Raw genomic sequence first — 22349 nt, 5'->3', positions numbered from 1 at the left:
TAATCCAAAGCACCGTGGTTTTCCTCCGTCAAGCTGCAGGGCTCAGGTGGGTCACCAAATGCCTATGAAAATGGAGAAGTCTCTTTTGGTATTTCTGGCAAGAGGCAGTTAAGTGGGGAGGCAACACATGAGTTCAGAAAAATCCAGTACCCCGAGATACCCCTGGAGCCAGGCACACCCCGACAGTCTCCCAGCAGCACTCTCAGTGCACAGCCAGCTCACAGAGCTCGTGCCGGCGTTCAAAGACAGCACGGAGCTCGTGGTTTCTGCAATGCCTTACGTACAGCCTCCTTCATGCAACTTTTGAAGACCTGATGTAAAGCTTGGTATCTTTAGATGATTCTTCCACCCTGTATATCACACGAGAGCACTTTCCTGGACAGTGACAGAAGAGGGAAGAAAAGCAGAAAAAGACCTTTGCAGTATTCAGAGTAAACACACAAAAGAAAATTATTTTCACAGCCTCTCCGTCTCTGCCATTGTCCCTCTGTACGTTAGAAAGGCCCCAACACCGTGACACTGGGAAAAGCCCTCAGTGCTGACCGCGCACCACCAGATCTAACAGCATACAGCTACCTCCTCCTGAGAAAGCCGGGTTATCAGCACTGCCGCGAATTAACAGCAGTGATGCACTCGGAGGCCAGAGGCTGAGTGATGCAGGTCAGCAAGACAGACTAGGGAGGATGTGGCAAAGCTCCATCATCCTCCTGTGTCTCACACCTGATTAATCCCTGGAAAGGTAATGAAATGCAGTCTCCAGGACCATCCACCACCAGATCCTTTGGCTGCAGGTATCCTCAAAGTTTACTTCAGTGCCTGCTGTGGTTAGGATTTTAGTGATGTGGACATTTGGCTCTGAAATAGAATGAAGCCACTTTGACTGAAAAAAAAAAAAAAAAAAAAAAAAAAAAAAAAAAAAAAGAGTACTTTCTTGGAGTTTCTCCCTGCCGAAGGCTGAATCCCACGATTGTCTGTACTGTGGCGGGCCCCACAGCCAGCACAGATGCTGCTGCTCTCAGGGAGAGGCAAAGAGGCACATTGGCAGGATTTTGGGATGCACACTTTGCTCACCACTTCAGATTATCATTGGAAAGGAGATGAGCAAGAGGCAGCAAGGGGCTGGCCAGGCCTTCGGAAAGATTTGCAGGAGGAAGAACAGGTGCAGGCCATGCGTAGACACGGTGGTAGCTCTTGTGCAGGGGACAGAGCAAGAAGATGACGCTAAGGATGCTGTCAAAGACGATGCTACAAGCCCTATCGCAGCCATCTACCGAGCACATGCTGGGTAAACAGACCCGTTGTGCTCTGTTCTCACCTTCCAGGTAGGAACAGCTCAGTATTGTGACTGCTCCAGCAAAGCCGCCTGCACCATAGAATGGTTTAGGTTGGAAGGGACCTTGAAGGCCACCCAGTGCCACCCCCTGCCCTGGGCAGGGACACCTCCCACCAGCCCAGGTTGCTCCAAGCCCCGTCCAACCTGGCCTTGAACCCCTCCAGGGATGGGGCAGCCACAGCTTCTCTGGGCACCCTGGGCCAGGGGCTCACCACCCTCACAGCAAAGAATTTCATCCCAATATCTAATCTAAATCTACCCTCTTCCAGTTTGAAGCCATTATCCCTCATCCTAACACTACACACCCTTGTAAAACATCTCTCTCCAGCTTTCTTGTCGGCCCCCTTCACATTCTGGAAGGGGCTGGAAGGTCTCCCCGGAGCCTTCTCTTCTCCAGGCTGAACCCCCCCAGCTCTCTCAGCCTGTCCCCACAGCAGAGGGGCTCTGGACCCTACAGCATCTTTGTGGCCCCATCCCAAGGGACAGAGAAGCAGCAGTTCAGGTCACAGCACGGCACCAACCCACCATCCCAAGACTTCTCCCCTTCTCCATCCACACATTTTCACAAGAATAAAACTCATTTTAGAACTTCTCAGGCAAAGGTCAGACTCAGTTTGTTGCAGATTCTGCCTACGCTCCACCAGCTTTGCTGCACATCTATCAGTGACGGATGGCTGTAGCCGAACAAGGGACAAAGAAGCTCCAGCAAACAAGCGCTGCATTCAGCTGGAAGGCTCCATCAGACCCTGGTGCTGACCGTCAGTGCTGACTAACTCATTCATACTGCGACACACACGTCGCCTGTGTTTGCCGAGATGCCTCTGTGCAAAGCCTCCAAGGGGAAGACAGACCTGGGACCTTTTCTCTTATTTTTGGATCGGTTTGTTGTTGGTTTTTTTGTTTTGTTTTTTTAAGTGATAAAAATCAACTGGAAATAACTCCACGCCACACTGCAATTATAAATCCAGCATGAAGCACCTTGAGAGGTTCACAACTGGAAGCTGAATAATCACTTCACCGGAGTCCTTCATTTTTCAATCACAGCTAGGCACTAAGAGAAGCAAGGCAGAAATACAGAAATGGGTCTGGGGGAGAACCTCAAAACAAACAGCCAAACCTATGAACTTACCCTAAGAACTTCCTTTGTCAATTTGTGCTTCCCTCTAGCAAACAGATATAAGGAAGCTTCAGTATCTTTGATTTGGATACCAAATTAAGAAATTAGTCTTTCTAATATTAAACCCCACTCGAACAGAGAAGAGTGTCATTCAAACGTTCCTCTCTACACCCAGGGCCAAGTCCTCAGCCGAGGAAGAGCAGCACTGCTCCACTCCCTGCAACGCTGCATTACACCGAAAGATCTGGAACTCAGCCCATGATCTCATGCAGCAACCGGTCCCTCAAACAAGACCTTGCACTTGAGCAAAAAACAAAGTTAAAACTATGGCTTTTACAACACTGTTCAAGGAAAGAATGTAGAGAGTGGGAGAGATGATGTATATGCTATCTGTCACTGACAGAAGAGACAGCTCAGCTGAAAAAATCCATGAGCAAAGCCGAGCCTCTGATGTGTGATAACGGAGCGGAGTCAGGGTCGCTCAGCAGCAAGCGGGGTCTTTGCATGGCAGTCCTGTGCGGAGGTTGTGCCCGAACCACCCTCTCCATGGAGGATGTTCACGGGACAAGGACACATGCTCCAGCACAAGAGAAACTTCACAAAGTTAAACAAAAAACCTAACTAACACTTCTGCATTACTCTGCCAAAAGACAGCATTGTCTGCCAACTCCCGTTTTCGTAGCATCATGATCACAGACTAATTTATCATAGCATGCTAAAGCAAGTTTTGTCCGATATTATCCAAGATGTCGGACAGGCACAAAGCTTTCCTGCTTCTCCCAAATGCTATATAGTCTTGGGATTGAAACATATAGCAAAGTAACCAGGCATGTGGGCAGTAGCCTGAATTATTATGGGACAAGAGGTTGACAAATCTCAAGCAGCAACCAGTGACATTGTCAAACGGAAGTGTAACATACAGAATGTACGAGTGATTGATACGATATACATCATCCTGACGTTTTGTCAACATACAAATCATATATCACTTTACATATAAAATTTGCACCTGGAATATTTGCTAAATTATATCTAAATAAAAAACAACCCAGCAGTCAAAGAAGCCAGAAAAATGAATCCTAAGCAGAACATCTAAAACTCTTTTGAAGTGTTAATTATACTGCATAATGGCAGTCTGTGTAGCTTATGTATACACTAGATATAGATCAACGGACAGTAGAGCATGTGTATGTATGCCTATGTAAGTCATTATTAAAATCCCAGTGCTTCAAATGATTCTGTTCAAACAAAGGCACTAATCTGAGGTAATCAGCACAGGACAAGTCACCTTAAGTGCCTGGTTCTTACTCTTGCATTATCACAGGCCAGAAGCAATGGCTACAGGACAGCATTTAACAAGATCATGGGTGAGGTTTGCGTCTCCCTAATTACCACCGGCTCTTCAAATATTAGTGTCTGTACAGGTATGCATACGCAAAGAAGCAAGACAGTAGGCAGCACCTCTGTCAGCCCTAAACACCAGGGGATCCATCTGTCTCCCACCCACTCCACAACCTGACTGGTTTGTGCATTACTTGGGAGAGGGGAGGGAGGCCGTTTACTCACCCCATTACACTTGTTTTGATCCATGCTCACAATCAATCTACGTGCAGATGGGGAATTTCACATCCTACTGAACACTGGCACCATTAGGCCCCTGCCTTGAAGCCAGGTGATCATCCGGGTCAGCTCATGCCCCTGATGAATTAAGTCCTTACCTTCTTTTGAACCAGTGGTGACAGCAGCTGCAGTGGTCCCTGATGCCCGTCCCACTGGGCTGGAGTGCTTCCCAGCCCTGCCGGGGATTTTAAGTCCACTTGGCTTCAGCATGTTTGCTGTCTCCTGTATCTTGGGCTCGTATTGCCAGTGCCTCAAAGAGCTGTCCCGGTATCACCGTTCAGGCTTCTCGATGATGGACCTCTTCTTCCATTGTCACAGACCTGGGAGAGAGGAGCACAAAGAAATCAGACAGCGAATGGGTGGGAGAGCACCAAACAGGCTCCCAGAAAGCAGTGCCCAGCTGCCTCCTCACAGCTCTAGGAGGGCTGGGATCTTTCATTTCTTCTCCCGTAAAACAGGGGTGATCATTGCCTTCATCTCCCATCTTAACGTTACGTTCTTTTCCCCAATCTTGCAGTCTCGCTTGAACCCTGCAGTCCTGGACCAAAGCTGAAGCCTCCCAGAACCACCAAACAAGAATTTAAACTCAGTTTGGGATTTCAGTGACGGACGTTGTTGACTGGTTTTACATTCTAAAATCTCAGCTCACGCATCAGCCAAGACCCAGTCTGCTGCTCTGTGAAAGCCCTGTCAGAGCGCTTACCGAAGGCACACTAACGACCCTCAGCACGAGACCTTTGGCCCATTTTCACCAGACTTCAAGGCAGCCTCCCTTAATTCACAGGAGTCATCGTCCAAGATGGGGCTTTTCAGGTCCCTTTGTTAAGAACAAATCCAAAACCTTGTTACAGAAAAAGGGCATCTGACCCCATGGATTTTCAGTAACACTGAAAAAAGCGTTCCAAAATCTAAGCATGACTCTACCAACTACTCATTAGTGAAGTCACGTAACTCTTCCCTATGCCATTCCCTTCCCGTAATGCAAACGGAACAACACCTCCAAATTTCTTGCAAGGATGTTGCATTAACAAGCACAGAACTCCTCCAGCAGAAAGTTTTATGACAAGAAAAGAAAAATAAAGGAAATGACTAAGTTGCTTTACAAAAATGCAAAAACATTCCTAATGGATAAAGAAAAACAATCAAAAAAATTGAGACTATCAGCCAAAAGGAAGCTAAGGCTGGCTGACTGAGCAGGCTGGCATGCGGATGGAAGAAGGTGTGAGCCAGGGACGATGCCAACATAACAGGGAACTGCAAGGAGAGCAAGCCAAGGACCAGCCAGAAGCTGGGGGACACCCAGACCTGCCTCCTGGGCCAAGGAAGGAGGCAGCCCTCTGGAGAATTAACGTAATGAAGATTTACAGATGCTACAATGGGGGAACTGCAATAGCGGGGACGGGAAGTGAGTGATTAAGGCATGAGTAAGGATTTCAACACAGGCTGGGCCAGAGCGAGGGGAGGGCTGGCAGGGCTCCAGGGAAAGCTGCAAGCAGACACACAGGAGGAAAAACCACAAGGAGAATTCCAAAACTCTATTCCTGAGGGCTCATAAATATCTGAGACTCTGAAGAGTGTTTCAGCAGTAAGAGTCGGGTGTCCCACACTGGCTTAGAGAGACAAAGAAAGGAGAGATCAGCAGCGACAGCCAGGGAGGGAGCCCGAGTGAAAACCCAAGGGCTCACGCCCTGTCTCTTCCCCATGTCCCCCACAAAGGGTGTTCAACGCCCCTGGGCTGGCTTCACACACCTGCACACAGCACCAACTGGGCAGCATTTAGCTTACACAGAAGTCGGGGCCGTCTATGAGAAGCAGGATGCTCAGATCACATCCCCAGCAGCAGCAACAACGGACAAGAGCAAGCAGTTCTTGTTAAGGAAGAGAAAAACCAGCCTTCCTGCGACGGAGCCAGCGAGGACCAGATGCTGTCACAGAGCTGGACAGGAGGCTGCAGTTTCCAGCGCTATTTAGCATAAAATAGGGAGACAAGTAACAGAATCTGGAGGTGAGAAACATTGATCAGCCTGGTTCCTCCTATTTGTCAAGCCATCAGATGTCCCTCTCCCACCCACTCCATCTCACATGACACATTCTGCCCAGGGCTACCTTTGATTTTACAGACCAACTTGATTTCTAGCACTTCTGCTGGCAGGTGATGTGCTCTACCAAGAGAGCTCACCCCATCTCCATCCCCTTCAACATGAAGGTCTGCTCTCTTCACAATACTCCCTTCCTCCAAGATTCACACATCTCATCGCCTGGTCCTACCTTTTGGTTACAGGGTTTGATGCTGTACTTGCGATTAAGCAACCTGGGGATGCTGCTTCTTCCAGACAAAACATGATGGTTGGTTGAATCCACAACCGGGAATGGGGATTGGGGAAGCATGAAAGGTCACGGGGGAAGGATAAAACAGCAGTAGATAAGAATTTAAGCAGGGAAGAGTGACAGAAGAATAAAAATATTTTCTAGGTTTTCAGGCCTCCGTTAGAGGGAATCTCTGGATCCCCAGACTTTGCAGCCAGAACCACATAAACTTCAGGGAGACAGTGAATTTGGTCTGTTCCTCTATTTTGCTGCTCATCTATGGAGAGATAGGGAACTTCAGTTCATTCTACCTCCACTACTCACTGTCCCCAAAGATCAGCTGGCCACACAAGTCACAGGATATTGCGATATTCTGCTCCTTCTCAGCATAACTGGATTTTATTTTTTACACAGGGGGAAAGAACTAAGAGGAAATGCATTCCCACTGCATAAAGATTTTTGCCAGAAACCTTTATGCAAACACATTTGCTTTCAACATACTAATGCTGAAAAACAAACGAACTCCACAGGCTGCTAATTAAGCTACCCTCGGAACAGATAGCTTCTTTTATCCAGAAATACAGTCAGCACAACCGGTTGATGGCCACACTCCCTGGGGGCCCCGCACCACACACCAGATTCAATAACTTCTGAAGTGCCACCCCACAGCACAGGCAGGCCCCGCCGCGCGCCCCGCCACGCTCCGTTCATAGGGAAGTCCAGCGGGGGTTAACTCCCGTATCTAAAGTTCATTCTCAGCTCCAAGAGCTTCAGGGTGACCAAAGCCAGGAAACAGGGACAGCTGCCTTAGCGCCATCCTGCACACTCACTGTCACACAGGGAAATGAAGATGAACTTGAGTAAATTTTACTATGAATGCAGCTTGTTAGAAATACATAGATAAAACCAGACAGGATATAACTTGACACTGGCCCAGGGTGCCCAGAGAAGCTGTGGCTGCCCCATCCCTGGAGGGGTTCAAGGCCAGGTTGGACGGGGCTTGGAGCAACCTGGGCTGGTGGGAGGTGTCCCTGCCCAGGGCAGGGGGTGGCACGAGACGATCTTTAAGGTCCCTTCCAACTCTAACCATTCAACGACTGTATGAAAAATAAACATCTGGGACATTTTTAAAGAAGTCTGTGCCTGCTGGTAGGGACAGATACTCCTTCTCTGTCAGTAGTTTCTCCTCCACTTCAACATAAACACATTTGAGCAGATTTTTAGGAAGCTCTAAATGCCGAGCACACAGCTCTTCCGAATTACGCTATTAGGTCATCTTCACCACCCAGAGCAGCGCTGCCCTGAGCCATCCAAGTCCCACGTTATCGTCCAACTGAGCGATGCAGCTTTTGTGCTGCAGAAATATCCTCGGCCTGGGACACAGGCCAGTATCTCCACAGGGCACTGCCCTGCTCCATTAGAGATAACAACTTGCTCCGAGCTCCCGTATCATACCCTCGGCATCCCAACAGGCTCTATTAACACAGCCCTTCTGAAAAATCTGGTTCCAGCAGCAGATGCTGAACAGAACACAGGCAAATATGATGCCGTGTGTGGCATAAGAAACACATGAGCTATTTTCTTTTTCCTACTCCCTATATTACCTCCACAAGCTGTAAGCTCTGCCTTGCTGTATAACTTCATGGAAAGGTTACTTTCTCCAGACACGCTGTAAAAATCCCCATCTGCCCCTGTGGACACTCCAGGGCCATGAGCTCTGCTTATTTTGTTTTTCTTCCTTTTCCAAGATGACACAGATTACAAGGATTTTCTAGATCTCCGCTAGATTGTCCCTGCAATCTTTTCATACTGGGATGAATGGTTCTGTCTGTTCCCACAACCAAGAAAAGCATCCCAGGAATGCACAATATGAAAGCCTGCTTCAAATGACCAAAACGTTCTGTTCTCCATCTTTCCGTCAGAAAAGGGGACAGCTGGATCTGAGTTACCTAGGCTCAGATTCAAAAAGGACAACAGTTCTCAACTAAGTACAGATGTGCATCCAAAAAATACCTTTCAGCAGGAGCAACATCTCTGGTTATGCAAGTATCCACAACGTTGGCCAGGCATCAGAATAGCACGCATTAAAAGGAGAAAAAACAACTGGAGGTGCTTAGACTGCAGTTATTTCTCAAGTGTGGTAGAGGAATAACGCAAAACAAGGGCTGGGAGCAAAAGCCTTTGTCAGTCTTGGCAATATATCTTATCCGCGAGTTTCTCTGCTTCAGCCATCCCTCCTACCCTCAACAAGGCACATGAGCACGTGCTTACCACGTGGAATGCCATCCCATTCAAGATGGACATAAGCAACAGAGCAGACTCCCAAATTCAGCGCACGTCCCAGAAGAAAGCCCTCATGGCTATGTGCCAGTCCACAGATCTGTTCACCTCAACATATTGAGTGAAACAACCGCAAGACACAGGAACAGGTTTCCAGGCACCAGATTGAGTTGGCCTGAATCCCATCCTGGGCCTGGTGCTTCCTTCTGGATGGATCTAGATGCAAGAAGTGTCTACCCAACACGAAAGCCGCGGCAAGGCACAGGGACCTCATTGTGAGGGCAGACCCAAGTGGAATTTAGACCAGCTGCATCTGAATACTACTGCAACAGTTGTGTGTATACAATATTTTGTGGGGAAATAACTACCAATTCCTTAAAATTACATACATAATCAAAAAAGTGAGTACCAAAATCTAGGTTTCTAGTTTTCTAAATTCGGAATTCCACATGTAAGAAATGAAATTAGAAGTTTGTAGTCATGCGCACACCTTTCAGGATAAGGGCCCATAAAAAAAAGATAAAGAACAGTATCTAGTTATCAGACTGAAGGAAATCAAGGTTATCATGTTGTACGGAAGTTTGATGATAAACAAAGACAATGCAGAGAAGCAGTAAAAACATTTACTTTTTTTAACAATCTTGACACATGCAAATAATCAGTAACTTCAACGCCAACTATTTGGATAGGGAAAGGTTTACACAATAAAGTCTCTGGTTTTACCTACTCTGTCTAAGATAACTTTTTGAGAGCAATTGTTTATACCTTTATTTAAAACACTATGCCAGCTTTCCTCACGTTCATACCAAGGATGAGGAACACCAGGGTTTGGGATGCAGCCCGACGGCAGCACATCGGCGAGTGGAGAGAACACAAGGGGAGTTCATCCATTTTCAGGGCTATTGGAAGATGATGTGGAGGTGTGGCGCAATCCGCACAACGACTCTTGCATTAGTAATAAAGACACAGCTTGGAAAGACCAGGAATTCTGTCTGCAGCTGCTCTGACAACTAATAACAGCGACTCCATACGGAGCAGTGGAAAGTGCATTTTACGCCTGCAAGGTAAATCCCCAACCTCCACAGGGAGGAGGAACAATCCCACACCACATGTAGCTGGGGAAGGTCCAACAGCACTTTGGTATTGATACATCCTTTGCATGCATGTTCAGGAGAGTCAAACATAAAGGAGGAACTTAATTTTCTACCCACGTTCTGTATTTTTATTTCAGAAAGAGTACAGAGCCTTAGGCAGGTTTTGGGGTTCGGTCCCCTAGCCTCTGTCATTTAAGAGTCTCTGTGACTCTGGACGAGAGCGAACCTCCCTTGGCTCAGCCCGAGAACAACCCCTGCGCCCCACAGACACACAGCTGCCTGTTCCAGCAATTCATACTCACACGCGTTGCACTCCCCGTGCAGCATCTTCCCAGGAAAACAGCATTACTGCTTGCAGAAACCTCCAGCATCAGGCACTGTAAATGCTGAAAACAATACCTGGAGCCCAACATCTCCCTGAAAACAAACCGCTAGAGAAGAATTTGGTCCACCGATAGCTGGAGGAGCTCTTCACTCACTCCAACAATAACCACACAGAATAAAAGCAAAAAGCTTTCAGTGCCAACTCTGGTATTCATTTATTAGGCCTTATACAAAACCTTTACTGGCCTAAAGATACTGAATTTTTTTTCTTTTTAAAGTTATGTGAAGTTATTTCAGCTCATGTTTCTGAGCATTTGGTTGCATCCCCTTCATATTTCCAAGCTTTTCTGCAACTTCCCTTCTCTGGGAAAATGAACTCATCAGGCAATAAAGCTCCATCTCCTGCAGCCATCCCTCTGGGATACGTTACTGCCCAACTGACCCCAAGCCAGAGCCAAGGGCAAGTAAAGATCTGGTGCCCCAGGCTCACGACCCCACAACATCGGCTGTGCTGCAAAGGCAGACCAGGGATTTGAGAACAGAATTTTGCCTTGAAATCAAAATCCAAAGGTCAGACTCAAACCTCTCAGTCTCCTGCAAAAGGAACAGGCAGTGAATCAGATCAACACAGAGACAGGACTCGATAAAGCCAAACTGCAGCTTTGCTAATAGAGACAGAGATTATGCTGAGAAGGAAGGGCAATTTTATCTTTTAATTCCCTAAGACGTTCCATCCGATCCACGGTAATCGTACCATCGCCTTCTCACTTCTCCGATTAGTTACTCCTTCCAGCAAGCAATCAGAAACCCATTTCTGAAGCACATGGCAGATTAGGATTAAATCCTTCCCCTTAATTGCAGTATAGAGGAAATAAGATATGCTCATTCTTAATTAAGGTCAGCCTCCTCCCCCAAGAAAACCTTTCCTTCTCCCATAGAGGGAACGGAGGTAGAGTTCTACGGGAATGAAAGAAAGGAGCGTATTGCCTTCAGTCACATGGATCCTTCAGTTACAGAGGATCCCAGTGTGCCCCATCAGCCATCACGGGTTTTCTTCTCCCTTGCAGCTGAAGAATTCACATTGGTTCTCCAGCCAGGAGAGTAGTCTCCCTCATATATCCGAAAGGTTCTTAACCTCTAAAAAAGCCTGTCTTTAGTTGTCTTTCTCACTCAGGTTTTGTAATGATTAGGGAAAACCTAGAGGCTTTTTACTTAAGAACTTAGATATTTTTTAAGCTAGTTCTAACCACTATGATAGACTAATCATCCTGTGATTTAGTTATAAAACAATGGTTATCAAAAGAAGAATGTACAAAAATATTCCATTGCACTCTAGCTAAAAACCACAGTGCAAAACCTGAGGCAAAAATGGGAGAAAAATGCCCAAAGGACATTCAAGGAAGTCATCATACACAAACTGGGGAGTAATTATGGGCTTGCTGATGAGCTCACGCTCCCCATGCTGGCAAAACGCCTACTGAAGACTGACAACAGCAGATAGCAACAATTCTGCACTAATTACAGAGCACAACTAGCTCTAATTTGTGGGAAAAATCCTGCAGATGATCTTGGATCTACACAAATTCCTGCTAAGGAATTCCTGTCCCCTGGCGACAGGGGACAGTGACCTACAGAAATATATAGGGGCACGACACCAAAATTGCACAGCTCGTGTGGGAAGCAGATGGAATACACAGGGAGATTGCAGAACTGCCATCCTCCAGGTGAACTCAGACCTGATACAAAGGCTGTTCCATTCATGAAAGGTTTCTCTACAATTCAAAGGGCTTCAACAAAATCCAAGTTTCCTACTCACAGAAAGCGTTATTTGTCATGAAACAGTATCTGGAAAAGAAACAAGAGGAGAGCAGGCAGAGCGCAGGAAAGGCAATGATACATGATAAACATATTGCATTAGAATAGCTTGGTATTTTACTATTGGAGAAACAATTTCTTTAATTAAATATGAGCGACACAATAACTCAGCCGTGCTACACACCCCATGCAGAGCTGCAGAAGGATCTGAACTTTTGGAATTTCCTGGCTGTTGACTGCTCGATTTAGTGCAGCATTAAAGTTCATGCGGGCACTTAATCTGTCATTCACTGGAGCTCAGGTTAACGTATAGATTTTGATTTGTGCGCTTCTGTAATCTAACCTCTGCCCTGGACTTCAATTGTGAAACAACAACAGGACCCAGGTCTCTCCCACCTCTCCCACCCTGCTTTTTCCCCCTTTTTACAACCTACACCTGCAATGAAGACTTCTTTGCCAGCCAGCCCTGCTTTGCTGACTGTAACTGAAAGGCAGGAGCAACCAAGAGCTGAAAATAGGTAACAACTGCTCATGCTAGTTTTTTTCCTCTTTCTCTTTGCACACTTAAGTTCTTTGAAACTAGGGATTTTGTTTTCATTTTCAGTGCAGTGTTATGACAGCCTGTCTGACGGTACAGCAGTTGTACCAGTTTAAATTTGCAGATTATTTGATTAAAAGACAGCAAAGACAATAAATAGGAGTGGAATGCAACATGTTTCTGGTGTAACAGAAAACACCTTGGGATGCACTGGCCATGCCACTGAAGCCCTCACTGTGCTCCCCTAATGCTGCTCAGTGTCTACACGCACTCCCAGGTGCACTAGGGTAAGTCATGATATTAATTGCATTTAGTGCAATTCCGCATGCAGTGGAGACCTCACCATTACAGCAGGAAGAAGAGCAAAGCCCGTCCCGGGCCATTGGTCCTCCAGGTCTGGCACAGAACGCCTTTGGAAGAGCCTCAATGCAAACAATGGCACATTAAGGGACAACTGACCCTGCTTCTCGCCAGGCTGCTGACGCTCAGGCAGGGATGCAGGATAGGAAGGGCTCACCCCGCACCTGGTGCAACCCCTCTCATTTAGTTATAAAGCTACCTTACAAGATTTTTTCATTCCTGCAGTTCAGCAGTGTTAGTTTCAGCCCTTCCGGGCTGGGAATGCCCCCCACCAGTTGCCAGCCCAGATTTCTTCAAGCCAACCTTCTGCCCACGTACCTGCTCTGCCCTTTGCACAACTCTGATGCTCTCCCACTGTGTCCAACCCCCATGCAACAGCTTTGCCCTTTCTCCGCCTTCACTATGTCATTTTGAACAAGCCGAGTTCTCCTTTGAGATGTCCCGAGATAGGAGACTCGACAATTCCTGGTTCATCTTAGCAGACCTTCTCTAAACCTCCATCACTTGGATTCAGTCTGGTTTAGACAGGGGCGCACTGCATTCCAGGCCGCGTCTCACTAGACCTTGGACAAACTCTGTGCCAAATACTATAAGCTAACACAATCTCGTTCCTTCAAACAAAGCAGCTGTTCCCAATGGCTGAAATGGTAACACCTCTCCATGCTCTGACTGTTCAGAGTTAGCTGAGACACAAGAGGAGGTAAGCTGGAAAGGAGATACAGACCATCGTCACATGGTTGAGATGCCACACTGACAGCCAGGACCCCTGCTTTCTTCTTCTGCAGTGGCCAGGAATCCCCTTGCCACAAAAAGAGGGACGACAATGGCACCAAGCTTGAAAATCAAAGGGTGGTACACCAGGAGGTTACACCACTGGTACCTATTGAAAGATCCGAGATCACCAAGCCAAAGATGCTGCAGAGGAGCAAACCCACTCTCTCCCAGAGCACCAAGGCACTGTGTGTGCCGCATCCCCTCCACCCGCACTCAAGCATCCTGCTTCCCATCACCATGCTGGCAGCAGCAGAGCAATGCTGGATGCAGGTGTTCCCTGGAGCACCTTCCTCCTCCTCCCTGCCGGTTCACCAGCCTGCACTCAGCCTCCCACTTAAGCAGCAGACCCCTGGGCTACATGCACTAATTACTGCTTTCTCCTGCGGTTTCCCCGGACCTCAGCTGACACCAACATATCTACACAACTCCCACCAGAACCCGTGGTGGAGACAGGGAGGCCAGTAATCTAGAAAGCTTGCTTTCAGCCAGCGTGTGTTCATCATGGAGTTTCCTACGTTACCACCGGCAACCCCAGTACAAAGGTGCTTAGCAAACCCAGGAGTTTGCATAGCTCACAAACCTATAGTATGAGAAGGTACGTGTTTCTTATTTAAATTACATCCTTATCAATGACCAAAACCATAATCATTTTGGTGAGTTATATCAAATTGGATCTTATCTGTCAACATAGTTATGTTATTCACTCCTGCCTTGCGGTTCTTCTCACCCACACCTTACCATCTGCCGGGCAGAGGCCGCAGAGAGAGAGATCTTAGCTCAAAGCCTCTAGGCACTGAGCCACACACTACGCCACACCAGCACCATAGGATGGCCACCTAGTACGTTACAGCAGAGGAGGTTAGAGATGACAGTTTCTAGGGGGTGATATAAGAAAACACCATCCCATGCAGTCAGATTGCAAGGCAGGTGGAGACTGAACATGCCCAATGTGCTGCCCATGCTCCAGTGGGACTTGTTGGGCTGGTGAGGACATGAGATGCTGTCACAACGGGGATTGTGCACATCTGGGAACGGCTGTCAACCCCAGCCTCCTCCAGCAGCAGCAGAGACCTTGCAAGAGCTGTACCACTCCACAGCCTGGTTTTAATCAGCATTTCCAACTGTATGCTACCACACCATTGGGAAGTATACATGTGCTTGACGTATAGGTGCTGGCAGCCAAAAGGAACAGGACTGGTTAGATGGATTGGTGCTAAAATGGGATTTAATGTATCATATCCCTGGAGATAAGGGCAATGCCGAAGGGATGAACCCAGCCTGTGTGCAGGTAGGCAGGACAGATGGATCAACCCACCACACTCCTGGAGTGGCACAGCATTACACGTTCTACAGAGCTTTACAGAGCCACCACGTGTCCCTAGATGCTCCTTCACTTCTTACAGAAATGGGTTGTTTCTGTAACACAAGTGTCATTAATCTCTTCTCTAATGCAGGCAAAACCACAGCCACGATTTTGTACGGAGATCAAGATATAACCTCATCTAGCCAGGCAAGTAGAAAGCAGTTACAAGCAGCAGCTTGAACATATTACAATGCAGAGTGTTGGCACGTGGTCTCTAATGCAAACAGGTCTTGTTTCAACCAAAAAGGAAGAACAAAAAACAAATTTTCACTACTTCTAACACGGACAACCAAAGTTTCCAGCACCCTAAGGCAGTGTATACCATACCATTCCATGAACTTGAACCACATGATCACCCAAAAACATCCATCTGACTTTGACACTTCCATGTCCATGTCCTGGAAGTGCTCCCACACCTTTCTACCATCTAGCCAACATGCTTGGAGGCGGGATTCAGAGATAAAAAGGGGAAAAGTGCTTGCAGATGCTTTGGAAACATCAAGATTAAGCTCACTGGAGGCATTGTTATTGTCAGTATAATTTACTGGAAATCTATATAAATACACAAACACATATAAACATAAATTTTGCCTATGGATGAGATTTAGCAAGTTCAAAAAGCTACTTTGTAGATCCCAGTAAAAGACTATATAAATGGACATGTAAAATATGAGCTGGGTAAGGCAAAACAGCTTCCTCTGCCTCAGCAATACATTCCACACGAGCCTGCCCTTCTGTGCCATATTGCCCATCATTAAATCTCCGTTAGGAATGGCCGGCAGACTGGTCATCAGCTAGAATGTCCCAGCCTTACCAGCTGGGAAACAGAAGATCAGAAGGGAAAAAGAAAAAAAAAAAAAAACAAAACACTTCTTCAAGGTTGCAGGCTGACCTACTCCAGTTTGCACAGTAAGGATCTCAGTTATAAAACAAATAGCTAGAAGCTAAATATAGCTAAGGAGAAGACTTTAATCACCATGATAGGCCTCATGTGGAGGGCTGACAGGAGCCACTGAGGCAGTATAGCACACAATATATAACAGTCAAATATGAGGCTAAAAAGCCCATTAAACACATCTAACGATGTAACTGCCTCTCCACGTCTTCCAGGAAAGGCCTCTTTTTCTAGGGAGGTTTGTTCCCCAGCCAGGAGGACATCCAGGGGACACGCTTGCAGGTCGTGAATGGGAGTATTTGCAAGGGATGGGAAAATGCCGTTTGTTTCAACAGGCGGCTGCTTTTTGCGCCTGTCAGGATTACTGAAAAGTTTCCAGCACTAATTGACGGACACAGAAGTTTTCAGAGCATGATGCAACAGATAAAGGGGGGATGAATACGTCAAAGGAAGAAAAAGAACAGAGCAGCCAGAGAAAACCTTTGTTAGTGACTATGCCAGAAGCTGGTGCCTTGGTTTGGAAGCTTTCCTCGCCCCTCTGGAGGATGTGCTGCAAGAAAAGTTCATGCTGCAAAAGAAATTGTGCTGATTTTGTCAATGAAACACCTTTATACAATAGCAGGCAGACACACAAAGTGACAATGACAACAAATAAGACAAAGGGGAAGACACACACTACACAGTTCTAACTGCAACATTAGTTCAAACTGTCCAGAGACACTGAAGAAACTCCCTCATTGGCCACACTATTCTTTAAAAAATAAAAAAAAATAAATCTTCAAACCTCTGCCTTGAACAACAGAGATGAAAACAGACCTAACCTGGAACAGCCAGGTGGATCAGATGACCTCTTGAGGTTTCTGCGACCCCAAATTTTTGTGAAGTCCTTTCAGTGTAACCAATAGCCGTGTAGCCTTTACTACACAACACAAGTTATTCACCAAAATAAAATAGGATTAATTTTGACCAATAGCTCTAGCACAAGCAATACAGTTTTATTTGCACTATCTTTTTAAAGGAATGGTGTGAGGCAGCACAGGAGAGGGATTAAAAAGCACTAAGAAGTGATTAAAAAGTTCCAAGATCCAAATACCCAACATCCACAGAGCATTTCATTCACAGACCTCAAAGGAGGTCAGAATTGCATCACCAATTTTGTACCTGGGAGGAACAGATACAGAGAAGGAAAAGATTTTTCCCAAGATTATTCAAAAAACAATGTCAGAGATAAATAGTTGCCTGACTCTATTAGGCATCACTATCTCTCTGAATATCCAGCACATCAAAGGACTTGGGAAGTCTTTCTGAAGCGTTTACTTTATAGACACAGAGTATGAATACTTTTCAAAAATAATGATTTGGCTTTCCCAGGCATAAACGGAGTTATCAAGGGAGTCAACATCAGAGTTCAGAACATTAGCACTCAAAATAAACCGAAGAAACTTCAGATTCCCTTTGTGCTCCGGCACAGATGGGGATGGGGAGACGGGGACTCCACTGCTGGCTCAGAATCTGCAGCAGGGCATGTCGCTAGTCCGTGCCACATTTCTCTACAACCGTCCAGGTGGGTAAACACTAGCATAATAAAAATAAATCACTGAAAGGAAAGTACCATCCGGCTCAAATGCCAATTCAAGTCAGCATCATATTTTATTCCATCATAGTGAAGTCAAAAAATTTGAACTGTGACAAAAAAATATGACAATGCTTGGTTTTATTGCTTCACACATCTTTCTCTGCTTATGCTGCATCTGAAACAGCCACGGCTATTTCACAGACACAGCTTCACTCATTTAGAGGGAGATAACAAAACCAGTGCCACGGCATGGGAACGATTTCTTAAAAGTCTGATGCAGAAATATTGTGGGTTTGGGATTTTTTTTTTAATAGGGTTTCTTTGTTTTGGTGGTTTTTTTTTTTTTCAGGAATAGCTGTAAGTATCAGTTTAAGGTGCCAGACTCAGAGTCACATGCAATGAAGTCATTTTTCCACTGGTAGCTACAGCAAGAGCTACTGCACAATCATATAAAAGCAAGCAATTAAATCCAACTACGAGGAGAGCAAATTTGCTTTGTCTCCTTTAGCATCGCAGTTCAATTAAGTACAAAAGACAAACATGGCACACAGGGTCCTCAGCAGAGCAGGGGGAAATGCTCCGAGAGCGTGGTGGTACTGCAGGAAAAGACTTTGTGCATCAATGCACTGACAGACTTTGGTGTTTCTGTGTTGGCATCAGCCACAGAGACAAGAACTTTCATGTGGGATGGGAAGGATGGCCACATGGAGAAGGCAGGATTAGAGCAGGACTCAGGAAGACCAAGGACAATGCCTTTCTCTAACCTGGGCTTTCTGGAGTGACCTTGGACAGTTTGTTGTCTTTATTCAGCAACTTACCTGATTTGGTTGTTTTAGAAAACCAACCAGTAAAACACAGCCCCAGTCTTGCTGGGGTCTGCCATCACCAGTACTATCAGCCAAGGTGCTCTCCCAGGCAAACACCACCTGAAATTCTACTGTAAATGTCACAGGAACAGCGATCAAAGAACAACAGCCAGAGATTGTTGGCTAACTCAGCAATAGAGCAGCAGAAAAGCTGCTTTCTCGCCCCATGTCAGCAACTTCCTTCATCATTCTTGTGCTCAGACCCCTTGGGAGATGGAGGAGGAAACAGGTCACAAAGTATTTATAAATAATATTTATGAAAAAAATAGATCTCTCTATAAATACCTATAGATATATTTATAAGTACCTATAGATATCTCTATAAATACCTACAGTTATCTCTATAAATTGGATACTAGTGTCTAACATAGGTTAGCAACAAGTCATGTTCAGGTCTAGATACCTGTACCTGGGCTTCCCCAGAGCTTTAAAAGTATATAAACCTTGCCATGCACGGTATACACTCAGCAAAGCGGCACCGACACCATGTATCTGGGGGATTTAACTTGCTTTGTATATTGTCTCTTGTCCTCACCAGAATTATGACACACCCCCCCCAAATTTATTAATTTCCCTGAGTTTCATGGACAGAGGAAGAATTCTGATAAATAAAACCTCAATCAGGAGGAGGAATCTGTGCCATTACCCATTTTACCCACCCAGTAACACAAAAGAAGAACTGGCATGCATACCCTTACATAGCCACATCCCTTGATACTAGAAAATCCCCCTTTGGGTTCTTCATCATTTCTTCTGCCACAGCGAAAGCACATGAGAAGAAAGAGGAAAGACACCAGGAACTGCTACTTACTGGAGTAAATTACGGCAGCCTCCAAGGCTAGAGGTGGCAGGAAGCCAAGCAGAAGAGCAGCACATACCAACCCTTCAGCAGATAATCCAGTCCATACTTATCCCAAGAGCATCTCCCAAAACACATAGGTTTTCCTGTAATTGTAGGTCGGCCTCACACTTAAGTGCTCCTGAGATGATTCCAGCACAGCTTCTCCCCATCGTGCCTGTAATGGCTGGTTCTAACGTTTAACTTGTGGTGTGTCTCAGAGCTGAGCCTTTGAAGTGCCGTGCTCTCAGTGATATCTGGCAGGCACAGTGACACGTTTTCACGAGAACACAGCTGCTCGATCCAGACTCTCTCCTTCCTAGCCCTGGCAGGCTCTAACAGCAGGCAGGTAATTTCTTAAAATGCCAAATCCCAGAGACAGGTTTAAGAATGGTCAGCTGCACCGTGTTTAAAGCATCACCTCGCAGCAATGATGGGGCAGAACTGACCAGTGCTGATTAAAGGGGCTCTCTTGGAGCCCTGATGGGTAGAGGGATGCTGCCCCACAGGCAGCAGGTCAGAGGCTACAGCCAACAAGCCTAGCCAGGCACCCCAAATATCTCTCTGTCCACACACAGACCGATTCTTCTTAAATTGCAAGTCACCCTCAAAAAAATGTTTCTAGCCAACAGTAATGGATGGGCTAGTGAAACTCGACATCCATTCCAGCAGGATGAGCTTCTGAGATGAGGTTTGCAGGCCTACAAGACTGATGCTCAACAGAGCAGCAAATAACACTCGATGCTGACACAGTGCTTTGTCTCCCAGCACTTCCCAAACGCCGCTGCAGCCTGCTGATACCCCGGAGATAACAACGCGTGCCTCTGCCTCTGTCCCTGGATGTTTCCCAAACGAAGCATTTATTGGTTTGTACCGGGAGACGCGAGGGACAGGGACCTGCTCCATCCGCCCTGCCATTCACGCCCTGAGCAGTACGCAAATGCCAGCAGCCCAACCCAGCTGGGCCTTCCTCAGAGGCACATCTCCTTGCCACAGACAAAAACCCTCACCAAATCCTGCAGTGTGTAGCTCATGTCAATACCCGGCTCATTAAAGAGCAAAACACCAGGGAGGAGACCAAGACCGGCAAGCTGCCCAGCTTCCCAGAGACAAAAGAAAATTTTCCTCCCGTTTCAAACCCGAAACTCGCCAGGCACGGAGAGATCGGTGCTGCCACCCCCTCTCACCTCCATCCTCCCCGCATCAGGCCCCGCTTCCCCAGCGGCTCCCAGCCAGAGCCGGTCGCTGTCACCCCGCGGGTCCGTCCGCCACCAAACCCCCGCCCAGCAGCCCCCCACTCCCACCCCAGCTCCCTCCCCGCCACCGGTGGGGTGCCAAGGCAGCGGGGACCCGTCCCTCCCCGACCGAGGACAATGCCCTCCCGCGGCCGAGCGCCGGCAGCGGATGGCGGGGCTGACAGCGCCGCACACGCCCGCTCGCCCCGGGCTCTTCCCGCAACGCCTTCATTCATCCCTGCCTTTGTTGCCGGCGCGGCGTGGGCTCGCAGAGCCGCTCCCCCTGTCCCCGCAGTCCCCTCCCCGCGGTGTCCCCCCCCGTCCCGCGGTCCCCCTTACCCTCTCGCAGCCCGCCGGCGAGCGGAGCGGGAGCCTCCGTGCCGCCGCCGGCTGCAGCCCCTGGCAGGCGGCCGCCGTGCCACTCCCTGCGGGGCCGAGCCGGGACGAAGGGAGCTGGGCGGGACTGGCGGAGGAGGAGGAGGAGGAGGAGGAGGAAGGATGAGGATGCTGGGGCCGGCGGCTCGCTCCCTCCCTCCTCCCAGCCGCCGCCAGCAGGGGCACGGCCGGGCCCTGCGGCCCGCGCGAACAAAGGGGCCGGGCCCAGGGCCGCCCCGCGCCGAAATCCTCTTGGTTGCCGGGCGCCGGCGCCGCCGGAAGCCGGGTGGGAGGGTGGAAAGGCAGCGCGGAGGCTCCTCCCGGCTGCCTGCAGCCCTTAGCGCTCATTCCTTAAAAAGAAAAAAAAAAAAAAGGAATAATCACGAAGTTCACCTTTTGCTCGGCAGAGATACAGCCTCCCTTCCTCGCGGCTGTGGGTCTGGTCTCTAGAAAGAAGGAGCTCTCCAAGCACACCTGAATTTATGTGGTAGCAAATTTGATTAATATGGGAAGGGCAGGAGGAGCTGGAGGTGCTTCCTGGAAAAAAAAAAAGGAGAGAGCCCTAATTACCAGGGATTTTCTAGGGAATGCAGCAAAGAGAAAGCACCTGCAGCCTTGGTAACTCGGTCATTCAAGGCCAGGAAGAGCGGGCTGAGTTGATAACCACCACAGGTCCTTCACCACCCCTCGGCTGGTAACGCCTGGAGCTGTACCCGGGCTGACACTGGATGGAGACATAACACGCCCATTAATTTGGACAGGAGTGGAAGTGCTTCCTACAAGGACCACGACTGTATCCAATATACTCTACCGACATCCCACATTCCCAAACAGGGGGTGATTTTGCCAATCAGACACTATGGTGGGAGGCCCCAGGCCACGCAGTAGCACAGGAAGGTCCCACCTGCCAACAGTCCTGACATTTGGTGCTGTGGCTCTGCTCCATACGCCCCGCCTGAGCCCAGGAAAGCACAGCAGAGATGCAAGTGGAGGAGATGCAGGCAGCAAAGCAGAGAAGAACAAAGCTGAGGTCAACTGAGCATCATCCAGAATGTGAGACTGGACAGGACAACCCAGCCCCACAACGCAGCCGCAAGATTCCTCATTTTCCATCTTGCCGAGGGGAAGCCAAAGCAAAGGGAAGGGAAAGTCAAAAATAGACCTGAAGCACCTGACTCGGACGCCTCTGCTTCGACTGTTGGTTCACTGTCTTTCCCTGATATTTTCCCTACATCCAGGCTCAAGTCATTGCTTTGCAGTTCTGGATACACAATTTTTTGTCTCCTCTCTAATCCGCAGTTGCCTAGGGAGACGGTATGTCACCAGGAGAAGAGCTAGACGAGAAGGTGCCTATTGAGCCAGGCTCTGGGCTCCAACAGGAGGTTTCGTTTCTCCATCCAGCTTCACGCCCAGCCTGCCAGCTCGGCCAGTTCATATCCTTCGTTCCAAGTTTCTTTCCGTATCAAAATGGCGATGGAGCAATGACGGTGACCTCCCTTTGCAAGTTCCAGCGGGACTATCGAGAAGTGTTACATGCATTTTGTAAGAAGGAGTGTAAATTTAAAGCAGTTTCGAAAAAAAAAAATCCTCTTTAATGTTTTCAGGTGCTTCAGGGTAGGATTTCAAATCTGCTGTTGCT

At 47.7% G+C, this 22349-nt stretch overlaps 1 protein-coding gene across 3 annotated transcripts in view; it reads right to left on the bottom strand.

Annotated features, from left to right (window-relative positions):
• CLIP2 (CAP-Gly domain containing linker protein 2) overlaps positions 1 to 21118 on the bottom strand; it is an 86057-nt gene extending 64939 nt beyond the window's left edge. For 2 of the 3 annotated variants that reach the window (XM_063340624.1, XM_063340622.1), the window contains exons 1-2: positions 20675 to 20992; positions 4169 to 4390 (exon numbers count right to left, since the gene is read on the bottom strand). In XM_063340624.1, the coding sequence (XP_063196694.1) occupies positions 4169 to 4280 (112 nt within the window). In that variant the 5' untranslated portion in view covers positions 4281 to 4390; positions 20675 to 20992. Of the gene's footprint in view, positions 1 to 4168; positions 4391 to 20674; positions 20993 to 21103 lie in introns of those variants that run through there. The other variant, XM_063340623.1, reaches the window with a different exon arrangement.
• Positions 21119 to 22349: the final 1231 nt, after the last annotated feature.

The sequence above is a fragment of the Chroicocephalus ridibundus genome, chromosome 7, assembly GCF_963924245.1.
Source record: "Chroicocephalus ridibundus chromosome 7, bChrRid1.1, whole genome shotgun sequence".
Taxonomy (NCBI): Eukaryota; Metazoa; Chordata; class Aves; order Charadriiformes; family Laridae; genus Chroicocephalus; species Chroicocephalus ridibundus.
The sequence above is the reverse complement of the archived record's forward strand: the minus strand, read 5'-3'. Positions and strand labels throughout refer to the sequence as shown.